We start from the raw sequence: 12,675 nt of genomic DNA, 5'->3' as shown, positions 1-12,675 counted from the left end.
AAGAGTTCAATCTTTGTTTTAATCAGACCAGAGCATTTTATTTTTCATAGTCTCAGAGTCCTTCAGGTGCCTTTTGACTCCAGACAGGCTCTTATGTGCCTTTAACTGAAAAGTAGATTCCGTCTGTCCACTCTACCATATAGGCCTATGACTATGATCAACAAGCAGAGATGATAGTAAAGAAATTTGAAGAAAAGGGCTACCAAAGGAAACATCCGTAGAAGCTGAAAAGTGAAGGGAGGAATATAAATAGGAAAACATTACTTATTACAATATCATACATCCACCCAGTAATGTTAGGCTGCTTTCACATCTGAAGGGCTTCTATTGATGTAAAAAATGTCTACCGTGTGGAGTTAGTAAGAAGCAACCTAGGAATAGAGAAACCGTTAAATCCTCAGTCACTAATAGAGTATTCAAGATCAATGAACTGATTACTTGCAATAGTACACATGTTACATAAGTAATTGAATGCCCTTGTTGGCTTCAGTATGTGGGTAGAACCAATAGGCCCCTATTCGTTAGAACTAGGGAACATATCAATAACATTGGGAAGGGGTTCCCTAAGCGTACTTTATCGAGATATTTTAAGGAGGTACACCACAAGGATCCCACAGGACTTATTTATTATTTTTATGGTAAAGATCAGATCAAGGGTTATTGGAGAGGTGACAATGAAAAGGGCAAGGTGTCCCAAAATGAGACTAGATTGATATATAAATTGGGGTCCCTACAGCCAGTGGCGGAACTACCAGGGCCGCAGCAGTCGCACTTGCGAGACGGGGCCCTGGTGTTCCACCACTGTAGGGGGACCAGCCTCCCCCGCCCATGCTCTAAGGCACACAGTCCCTGCCCATGCTCTCCGCCCGCACTCACGGCCCCGTCCATGCTCTCCGCCCGCACACTGAGCTTAGTAGGGTAGAGAGATGTCATGTTGGGACTCGGGAGAGTAAAAGACAAAATCAGCTGAGTCGGGCCAGTAGAGTGAAGGGGAGGAGCTCTCCACAGTATGAAGAAGACCCTATGTCGGTATAGGAGTTACTGAAGACACAGGAAGAAAGCAAAAGACACTGAGACCTGGTAAGGAGGGGGAACCGAGTGATCTGCAAGTGAGTGACACTGATCCCCATCCCCCACACCACTACCACTGCTGCCACTGATCCCCTCTCACACCACCACCACTGCCACTGATCCCCCCCCACACCACCACCACTACTGATGCCACTGACACCCCCCCACACCACCAACACTGCTGCCACTGATTTCCTACCTCCCACACCACTGCTGCCACTGATCCCCCCACACCGCTGCTGCTACTGATCCCCCCACACCGCTGCTGCTACTGATCCCCCCCCAACACCACCACTGCTGCCATTGATGCCATCCCCAACTCACACCACCGCCACTGCTGCCACTGATCCCCCTCACCACCACAACTGCTGCCACTTATCCCATCTCCACACCACCACAACTGCTGCCACTGATCACACCACCACCATTTCTGACACTGATCCCCACCACACCACCACAACTGCGGCCACAGATCCCATCCCCTTCCACACCACCACCACTGCTGTCACTGACCCCCCCCCCCCCACACCACCACTACTGCCACTAACCCCCCCCACACCATCACCACTGCTGCCACTGATCCCACCCTCTCCCACACCAGCACCACTGTTGCCACTGATCCCCCCCATACCACCACCACTGCTGCCACCGATCCCCCCCATACCAGCTCCACTGCTGCTACTGATCCCTCCACACCAGCACCACTGCTGCCTCTGATCACCCCCCACCACCACTGCTGCCACTGATCCAACCCCCCCACACCACCACCACTGCTGCCACTGATTCCCCCCCACACCACCACAACTGCTTCCACAGATCCCACACCACCACCACTGCTGCCACTGCTGCCCCACACCACCACCACTGCTGCCACTGACCCCCCCACACCACCACCACTGCTGCCACTGACCCCCCCACACCACCACCACTGCTGCCACTGATCCCACCCACTCCCACACCGCCACCACTGCTGCCACTGATTCCCCCCCCCACACCAGCACCACTGCTTCCACTGACCCCCCCCCCCCCCCACACCAGCACCACTGCTGCCACCTATCCCCCCCACACCAGCCACTGCTGCCACTGACCCCCCAAAACCACCACCACTGCGGCCACTGATCCCCCCACACCACCACTGCTGTCACTAATCCCATCCCCCCCACACCACCGCTGCTGCCACTGATCCCCTTTTACAACCATCACTACTGCCACTAATACCCCCATACCACCACCACCTCTGCTGCCAATGATCCCTCCCCTCGCAGCAGCACCACTGCTTCCACTGATCCCCTTCCCCCCTCACCACCACCACCACTGCTGCCACTGATCACTCCCACACTACCACCACTGCTGCCACTGATCACTCACTCACACACCACCACCACTGCTGTCACTGATCCCCCTCACACCACCACCACTGCTGCTACTGATCCCGCCCCCACCCTACGCCGCCACTACTTCTACCTCTGATTCCATCCCATCCCCCAACCACCATCCACACCACTGATCCCACCCCCTATCCCCACAACCACTCATCACATCTCACCCCCAAACCACCCCCCTTGCCACTGATCCCATGCCCCCATCACCGCTACCACTCATTCCATCCCCCCACCACCACTGCCACTGATCCCACCCCCCCACCACCACTGCCACTGATCCCATCCCCCCTCTCTGCTACCACTCCTATCTCCCCCACTATTACCACCGCTGCCACTCATCCCATCCCTGGCACCACCACTGCCACTTCTCATTCCATCCCCCCACCACCGCTGCCACTCATTCCGTCCCCCACCACTGCTGGCACTCATCCCACCCCCATCGCTGCCACTCATCCCACCACCGCTTCCAATCATCCCATACCACTGCCACTCATCCCATTCCATCCCCCCTCCACCACAGCTGCCAATCATCCCATCCTCCCACCACTACTGCTGCTACTGATCCCATCCCCACCCAACCACCACTGCTGCCATTGATCCCATCCCCCACCACCACTGCCACTCATCCCAGGGCGTAACTACAGGGGTCGCAATTGCAATGGACCATGTGTTGCCCTTGTACATCTGGATAGGGAGGGCAGCATATAGAGGAAAAATCCCCTCTGTTTTTCTCCTGCAGCTGCTAAAAGTCAGCTTCTCCTCTCCCTCCCATAGGCATTGAGAGGCTGCAGGAGGAAAATGGAGGGGATTTATTCCTCTATATGTCACCCTCGCCGCTTCTCCTATCCAGGTCCTGCTGCCCTCGGGCCCTGGAATTAGTGGGAAGGGCCCTTCATGGTTTCTTGCACCAGGGCCCTGAAGGTTCTAGTTATCCCTCTGCCTACAACCTGGGGGCCTCAATATTGACATTGACTTTAACTGCTTTATTTCAAATGTTTAGGTTACTGTGGTTTAGTGAGGTTTCTCAAAGGTTTAGCTCCTTGGTGACCATCTATAGTACCATGTAGGTACACACACATTTTTTCCCCCTCTTAATATTCACACTTTCTTATATACATCTCCTTCATGTGTTTACTTGATCACCTTATAGAACTTAATGTTTACTCTGTAGGTATACCACTCTCTCCATTTTCATTCACATCTCTATATCATGTCTACTGTTTTTTTCTTTCAACTATATACATTGTTAGAGATATGTATGACATTTTAACTTGTATATTTTTTATCACCATATTTTTCACTACCCTTTTTCATTATTATGCTTTTCTTAATATTATTAAATGTATTTTTATGTAAAGGTTATTTAGTTCTATGTAATGTTTTAAACATTTTTTTTATGTTAATTATGAGGATATACAATTTGGTAGCTGGATCCAGTTTGTGCATGCAATATTTGTGCTGTGTTAGTTGCCTTGCATTTTTCTTACTTGTACAGATTAATTACATATATATTATGGGCCCTGCTGACCCCGGTCGTCAGTTACTTTAATACTAGGAAACCATGTTATTGCTATTGGCTAGTGCTACTGGCTTAATTACATATGGCTGCCAGTGGGTTTATGTTGACAGTTCAGTTGCCGGGCAACTACACAATATAAAGACCTTGAGGTTGACCAAGATGACGCTGCTCCTAATGACGTCCTTTTGACGAAGCGCGTAGGGCAGAAGCAAGAGCGTCAGTTTCGGTTCCGGGTTTCCCGTCCATGGCGCGCACAGCGTTCCAGACATAGTGTACTTCACATACCGATTGTATTCTTTGTATTGCTAATTCCCTTTGAACTGACCCGGTGAGACAGGAGGAGGAGATATAGGATTGTGTATTATACCATTTATTGGTGCATCTGACCCCTGTTCAGTCTTTTGAGATTCACTTCCTGTTTTAATCACCAAGAGACTGATGCTGCACCTTGGAGAATATATTTTTTGCACCTATCACTTTACCATTTTCTATAATTTTTTACTTATTAGATTGTTTTATGTAATAATTTGAACATTGCACTTTTTTTGCACATTTCTGCATGGAGAGCACTTTTCTGTAGCAATGTATTTATCATTACAGAGTGTGTCTAGTCATTGTTATATAGTTGACGTCATCCTGGAAATTATCCTATGAGCGGATGTGCCTTGCCGTCCGGCCGGCGGCTTTCCATCCTTCGCGATTTTATCCACTTTGTTTTGTAAGTGTCTTTCTTTTAATTTAATAAACCAGTCAATATTGTATTACACTATTGGCACTCTCTCTTTACTCGGGCTGGTACACTATATTCTGGTACTGAGTTTCACAGCAAACATCATTGATGCCGTTGGCCCTGGAGCTGTACCTATGATGGGAAGGCGCCAATAGAGATTATACCGCACAGAATATGTATCGTCTGGTAAGAGGCTTGTAGTGCTTTTTGAGTGACGTTCCTGGCTTCTTGGCTATTTGGATTGACCTATCTGCTCATTTTAATCTATTTTTGGTAAGAGGCTTCACAATTGGTGGTGGCTCTTTTCCACATCTTATTTCTTTTGACACTGGGATATTCACTGATTGTAATCATATTCATTTGGTGAGCTGCTGCACAATTGATAGGGATTCCTATTGGTGGTGGAATCTAATATAACCTATCATTATATTTATGGTATCACACTATGCAAGTTTTTTTCTCTTTCATATATATTATTCACACAATTCGCTGAGGACTCTGACAACTCCAATCTCCCAGATCTGTGACAACATCTCAGCACATGAATCTTGCGATTTTTAGTGGCTATTTGGTAAGCGCATTTCTTAAAGAGACCGTGGAGTGTGTTCTCTGTTTTCAGCATCATTCAAGTTGATATTTGGGACATTGATTTTGTTTGGACATTTATTTTGTTTACTCATATCACGCAGCGCGGCTTATTTTTCTATACATTATTTGAGGGTGTGGTCACACTTGAAGTCGCTGCTTTTTGATATATTATTTGCCTACTTTAGCGCGGTTATCTTTCTCTTTTTATTTTTCTATACTATATCTATATATAGTATATAAGCTTTTTTCATGTTTGCACTTTATCATTGTTTTCATATGGAGTTTGTGCAATAGGACTACACATACACATTTTTACATTTAGTTTATCCCTTATATTAATTTTTTTCACTTGTTTCTGATTTTTTTCATGAGGATTGCACATATTACATAGGCAGCACCACCTATACCTCTTCTTTATATTAATTTCCATACCCCACTACGTGGGATATGTGAGGTAGGCAGCAGCCATTTTGTCCACACCATAGTGCAGAACCATTACCAATCCCATATAGGCCTGATTGGTGGAGTGCTGCAGAGGTGGTTGTTCTTCTGAAAGGTTCTCCTCTCTCCACAGAGAAATGCTTGAGCTCTGCCAGAGTGACTGGTTTTTGTTCACCTCCCTAAGGCCCTTCTTCCCCGATTGCTCAGTTTGGCCAGGCAGCCCGCTCTAGGAAGACTCGTGGTGGTTCCAAACTTCTTACATTTACGGCTGATGGAGGCCACTGTCCTCATTGGGACCTTTAATGCTACATACATTTTTCTGTACCCTTCCCCAGATCTGTGCCTCGATACAATCCTGTCTCAGAGGTCAAATTCCTTGGTCTTCATGGCTTAGTTTGTGCTCTGACATTCACTGTTAACCATGGGACCTTATATAGATTGGTGTTTGCCTTTCCAAATCATGTCCAATCAACGGAATTTACCACAAGTGGACTCCAATAAAGTTGTAGAAACATCTCACGGATGATCAGTGGAAACAGGATGAGCTAAATGTTGAGTGTCATGGCAAAGTCTGTGAATACTTATGTATTTAATACTTATGTACTTATGTATGTGATTTTTTTGTTTTTTATTTTTAATACATTTTCAACAATTTCAAACAAACTTCTTTCATGTTGTCATTATGGGGTATTGTTTGTAGGATTTTAAAGAAAATAATTAATTTAATCCATTTTGGAATAAGGCTGTGACATGACATAAAATGTGGAAAAAGTGAAGCAATGTGAATACTTCCTGGATGCACTGTACACTTTAGAGATAACTAAGATACACAAATCAAAAGTTAAAAAGCATATTTTAATTATATTTCATACTCATTATTTATATTTTTTAATTTTGGGTTTGAGTAATGGATTATTTTTTAGATGAAATAAAATCTGGCGTACTAAGGCTTGGAAGTGTGACTGTACCAGTATTTAATACAGATGAGAAGATGAAAGTACCAGACATCCTGTTCTATGAGAACTCTCAGGTGCGTAGCACTGTCCTTACAATCCAAGCATACACTGTGTACGTAATATATGGTGTAAAGCTATATTTAAAGCTATATATATATATATATTTTTTTTATCAGGAACTTCTGCTTTCAGTAATTAAACAAATGTATTGTGTTGATCAACATTTTTAAAATTAGAATACAATATTACTACCTTAAGCAACACTTGATGAATTCAATGAGACATAAAATCATTAGAACTTGTTTTGCATACTTTTTATAATATTAAAAAAAACACAGTTTGATGCTGACACAGCTGGACACTTGCTGTTTAAAATTCAAACATTAAAGAAGAACTTTAATGCATTTGCACATTTCTACTATTAATAGGGCAAATACAGTGGGTACGGAAAGTATTCAGACCCCCTTAAACTTTTTCACTCTTTGTTATATTGCAGCCATTTGCTAAAATCATTTAAGTTCATTCTTCTTCCTCGTGAATGTACACATAGCACCCCATACTGACAGAAAAACACAGAATTGTTGACATTGTTGCAGATTTCTTAAAAAAGAAAAACTGAAATATCACATGGTCCTAAGTATTCAGACCCTTTGCTCAGTATTTAGTAGAAGCCCCCTTTTGATCTAATACAGCCAGGAGTCTTTTTGGGAAAGATGCAACGAGTCTTTCACACCTGGATTTGGGGATCCTCTGCCATTCCTCCTTGCAGATCCTCTCCAGTTCTGTCAGGTTGGATGGTAAACGTTGGTGGACAGCCATTTTTAGGTCTCTCCAGAGATGCTCAATTGGGTTTAAGTCAGGGCTCTGGCTGGGCCATTCAAGAACAGTCACGGAGTTGTTGTGAAGCCACTCCTTCGTTATTTTAGCTGTGTGCTTAGGGTCATTGTCTTGTTGGAAGGTAAACCTTCGGCCCAGTCTGAGGTCCAGAGCACTCTGGAGAAGGTTTTTGTCCAGGATATCCCTGTACTTGGCTGCATTCATCTTTCCCTCGATTGCAACCAGTCGTCCTGTCCCTGCAGCTGAAAAACACCCCCACAGCATGATGCTGCCACCACCATGCTTCACTGTTGGTACTGTATTGGACAGGTTATGAGCAGTGCCTGGTTTTCTCCACACATACCACTTAGAATTAAGGCCAAAAAGTTCTATTTTGGTCTCATCAGACCAGAGAATCTTATTTCTCACCATCTTGGAGTCCTTCAGGTGTTTTTTTAGCAAACTCCATGCGGGCTTTCATGTGTCTTACACTGAGGAGAGGCTTCCGTCGGGCCACTCTGCCATAAAGCCCCGACTGGTGGAGGGCTGCAGTGATGGTTGACTTTCTACAACTTTCTCCCATCTCCTGACTGCATCTCTGGAGCTCAGCCACAGTGATCTTTGGGTTCTTCTTTACCTCTCTCACCAAGGCTCTTCTCCCCCGATAGCTCAGTTTGGCCGGACGGCCAGCTCTAGGAAGGGTTCTGGTCGTCCCAAACGTCTTCCATTTGAGGATTATGGAGGCCACTGTGCTCTTAGGAACCTTAAGTGCAGCAGAAATCTTTTTGTAACCTTGGCCAGATCTGTGCCTTGCCACAATTCTGTCTCTGAGCTCTTCAGGCAGTTCCTTTGACCTCATGATTCTCATTTGCTCTGACATGCATTGTGATCTGGAAGGTCTTATATAGACAGGTGTGTGGCTTTCCTAATCAAGTCCAATCAGTATAATCAAACACAGCTGGACTCAAATGAAGGTGTAGAACCATCTCAAGGATGATCAGAAGAAATGGAAAGCACCTGAGTTAAATATATCAGTGTCACAGCAAAGGGTCTGAATACTTAGGACCATGTGATATTTCAGTTTTTCTTTTTTAATAAATCTGCAACAATGTCAACAATTCTGTGTTTTTCTGTCAGTATGGGGTGCTATGTGTACATTCATGAGGAAGAAGAATGAACTTAAATGATTTTAGCAAATGGCTGCAATATAACATAGAGTGAAAAATTTAAGGGGGTCTGAATACTTTCCGTACCCACTGTATATTACAAAAATACTTTGTACCTTTCACTGCCTATGCAAATTACTCCCCCTTGCAAACCTGACAACCACAACATACACGTTGGATTTTTAATTTACCGTATCCAAGTAACTGTTAGAGACGAATAAACTAAAAAACAGTAAGGGCTCGTTCACAGATAGTGGGGTGGCCTGTGTTATTTTGCACTGGATTAATGCAGTTCAGCACTAGGGCATATAGAAAACAGTGGCTTTCTATGGGGTTAATATTATGAAAGGTCATACACTGTGCACTTTGCAAGTGTGATTGCATTAATTTTCCCCAGAGATTAGTGAATGTGATGAAGCTTCACTTTGTAAAGAATAACCAATTTAGGAGCAAGGAAAAAAAAAAAGCATTTTGCTTGCATATAAATGGATAGTGGAAATCAGCAGAGCTTCACCATGCTCACTAAGCTCTGGGGAAAAAGATTTCAACATCACTTACAAAATGCACAGTGTATTTTCCTTTAGTAAATCAACTCTTATGTGTCCCATTCACACTGCAGTACATCTCGGAGGTGTGGTGCAATAAGGTGTGGTAAAATGCGGGCATAAGATGTATTTATTTACTTATTTTAGAAAATTTCGTTGGATTTCTAAATTGACTGTTTAATAAAATGTTATCCTGGAGTTTTCCTTAAAATATCTGCCTGAATGTATTGCATCAAAAATTTGTCAAAAAAAAAAGAATACATTTTACATTGACATGGCCAGGACGCCCAGAGAGGCTGTAACTGAACCCCACATGCAAGGGCGAATATTGCCTGTCACATTGCTAGTTGGCACTGAATCCTATAGGCAGCAATCTCCATGCATTATGTATCTAAGGACTTTACTGGTAAGGTGCTATTTGTGGATGCGGTGTGAACTAACATAAAGTTGTCACTTCCAGAGTCCTCTTCTCACAAAATCACTGGATTTGGGTCCTGGCATCTGCCAAATCTTTGCAAATCTTTTCCTGTGTGACCTCGCTTTCAGGACTTGATGTATGCTGAGGTGTTCAGCCCAAAATAATTCACTCAGCAGTACTCCATGGAGGAGAAAATCTGCAAGAAATGGGGTTTCTCTTACGTCCTCCGATAGTCGCCGCCCCCTCACAAGTCTTCACCAATGGGTATTGACCTTTGCTCCGCAGGAGTAGCTAGGCACAAGATTTGTTAGTAACAAAAGCTTTTAGCATAGACACACCCCTAGGGGCTGTCCCACTAGTCAATACCTCCCTGCACTAGCATTCCCAACTCAGTTTGATCTTGCCTAGCTTAGGAGTAGCAGGCTTTCCTGTGCTGGGGCTTCAGTCTCAGCCTTCTACCCTTCTTTTGATTTTATTTCAAAGTGTTTTTTCTTTACTTTACTAGCTGTTATTTTACCAGCTTTTAGATAGGGATCTTCGGATGAAGAAACTTCATGCGGAGCTGGGTCTCGGACTGGCCGCCCTGGGTCTCCAGGGCTGAGGGTCAGATGGATCCCCAGCCTGCCATCGAGCGTTCGGCTATGGTTCGCCCTGGCATTGTGAACGACCCATCCCTGCTCGCAGCAGGGATGCAGCCGGTGAGGTGGCTACCTCACTGGACGCTTTCTGCGGTTTTGTGCTGCGGTGCCCTGCGTCCCGGCTACGGCACTCCCTGTCATATGAGGACAGCGGTTTTCCGTTTGTGGAGGCTGCCCCACGCCATCCGGTATGGTAAGCACCTTTTCTATGTGGGGGCCTCTGTCTGGGGTGTCAGTCTGCTGTACTGTGTGTCCCCTCATGTCTGTGTAGTGGGCTCCCTGATGTGATCCCTGCGGGGTGAATATTTATTCACTGTGGTGAGGTGGGGACCCCTCTCTCTCATATGTCACCTTGTGTGTTCTGAGTGCAGACGTGTGTGCGGCGACCGCTATGGCTGAGCGCCACGCGGTCCGCCATTTTCACTGTGAGTGACATGTTGGCTTCACCCTGGACCTTGTACACCCTGGACCTAGTTGTTTTGGCGCCGATTGCCGCCATTTTTGGTGTGTGGCGGGTCGCTCGATCCGAGCACATGTCGGCGGCCATTTTCTAGAAGCCTCCATTGATTCCTATGGGCAGCCATTTTCCCTGAGCCTGAAGCAGTGTTATAGTTCAGCCTTCCTGACCTCGCTTCCTCGTTCTCTGGTACAGCGATCAGTGGCAACGCTCTGCGAGCTCTGCAGGTGATCTCTCCATACCTTTCTGGGCTATCCTTCCTAATTCAGCTGTTTTCTGCCCCTGTGGGGATCGGCGCATATTGTGGGCTTTGCGGTGGGCTGCGCTCGTCGCAGCGCTTAAAGGGCCAGTACCTTTTTATTCCAAACTTGTTTTTTGACATGGGTTTTCAGGATAGCTGGTTCCCCCCAGCCCTGGTGGGGGACCCTGGGTCTGCTGAACCCCCGCTGTGCCTTGATTGGCCGCTGTAGTGACATTTTTGGTGTCATGGATGGGGGTGCGGATGGCTGAACGTTCTGCGTAGTTGCAGGCCAGGTTATCTATCTCCTCTGTTTTAGATGGTGATGTGGCTGCTGTGACTGGCTTGCCCTTTTCAGGGTCTCGCTCATCTCTGGACCTTTTGGGGTCTGAAGGGGAGGCAGAGGTTGAAGGGGTTGATACGTCTCCCCCAGGCTCGCCTGAAGAGCTTGCGCTCATGGATGTGCTGCTCCCTCCCATAAAAGATCATCCTTTAGGATACATAGAACCCGCTAGTCGGCGCAGGTTTTTCCCCTGCCCTGCTGCATTTCATCACGCTGTGATTGAACAATGGCGCAATTTAAAAAAAAATAAAAAAATTTGCGGTGCCTGGTCATTTTACACTGCTTTACCCTGTTGCGCCCTCCACGGAGGTGCGCTTGTGCATGGCACCCCAGGTGGTTCACGCTGGGGCTGTGTTGACCAAGGTTACCCTGGTTTCCACTGAGGATACCCCAGTTTTCCGGGATCCTACGGAGGGCCGCCTGGACTGAGGGGCTCTGGCGCACCCTTGTGTCTGCTGCTGCACCGCCAGCTACGCTGGCTATGGTAGTCCTGCTCCATCAGGGGGTCATGTGCTTTTGCGATGCAGCCTTGCATGAGGCCCCTTTCGCTGCACGCCTGTCTAGTGTCGCGGTGCCTACCGTCGACTGATCTGGCTGAAGAGTTGGTCGACTGACCAATTGTCACGGAAAACGGTGGATGATTTTCCCTATGCTGGGTCTCGCCTTTTTTGGCGAGGCTTTGGATACTCTGGTGAATGGAGTCACTGGGGGCAAGAGCACTCTGTTGCCCCGGAATCCGAAGAACACGTCCTTTCGCGGCGCGCGGGGCCCCACATTTGGACCCTCTCAGGGGTCCTTTCGTGCCTTTAAGTCGCAGTCCAAGGCAAGACCCTTCTAAAGGCCAAGGTGGCCAGAAGGAGCCCTGGGCAGGTAGCGAAAGTCCGGCTACGCCGGCTCTGCGCCCCATTCCGCTTCTGCCTGAAGGGACGCCCTCACCCGCTTCTGGGGTGGGGGAACGTTTGTGCGTTTTTTCCTCCAGCCTTGGCTGTCCCGCTTCGGGACAGGTGGGTTCAGGAAATCGTTAGAACGAGATACAAGATCGGACAGATTTTTTTCCTCAATTCTTCGGCTGTCTCCTGGGCGCATGAAGGATCTCCTGGGCCAGGGGGTGGTGGTCCCGGTGCCTCACTAGGACGGATTTCGGGGGTTTTTACTCCGATTTGCTCACTGTGCCCAGTATGGAGGGCAAAGTGCGTCCGATCCTGGACTTGTAAGCTCTGAACCGCTTTGTGCAGGTTCGGGAGTTTTGCATGGAATCCCTGCACTCGGTGGGGTTACCCTGGGCCCAGGAGGATTCCTGGCCTTTGTCGACCTGCAGGATGCGTGCCTACGCATCCCCATTTTCGAAGGTCGCCAGAGGTGCCTTC

The 12,675-nt window shown here is 47.0% G+C and overlaps 1 protein-coding gene across 1 annotated transcript in view; it reads left to right on the top strand.

Annotated features, from left to right (window-relative positions):
• VWA8 (von Willebrand factor A domain containing 8) overlaps positions 1-12,675 on the top strand; it is a 668,510-nt gene that overhangs the window by 262,906 nt on the left and 392,929 nt on the right. The window contains exon 20 of the mRNA XM_082247613.1: positions 6,655-6,761. Within this exon, the coding sequence (XP_082103739.1) occupies positions 6,655-6,761 (107 nt within the window). The remainder of the gene's footprint in view (positions 1-6,654; positions 6,762-12,675) is intronic.

The sequence above is a fragment of the Pelophylax lessonae genome, assembly GCF_965119305.1.
Source record: "Pelophylax lessonae genome assembly, chromosome: 2".
Taxonomy (NCBI): domain Eukaryota; kingdom Metazoa; phylum Chordata; class Amphibia; order Anura; family Ranidae; genus Pelophylax; species Pelophylax lessonae.
Note: the sequence above shows the minus strand (reverse complement) of the source record. Positions and strands in the feature narration are given on the sequence as shown.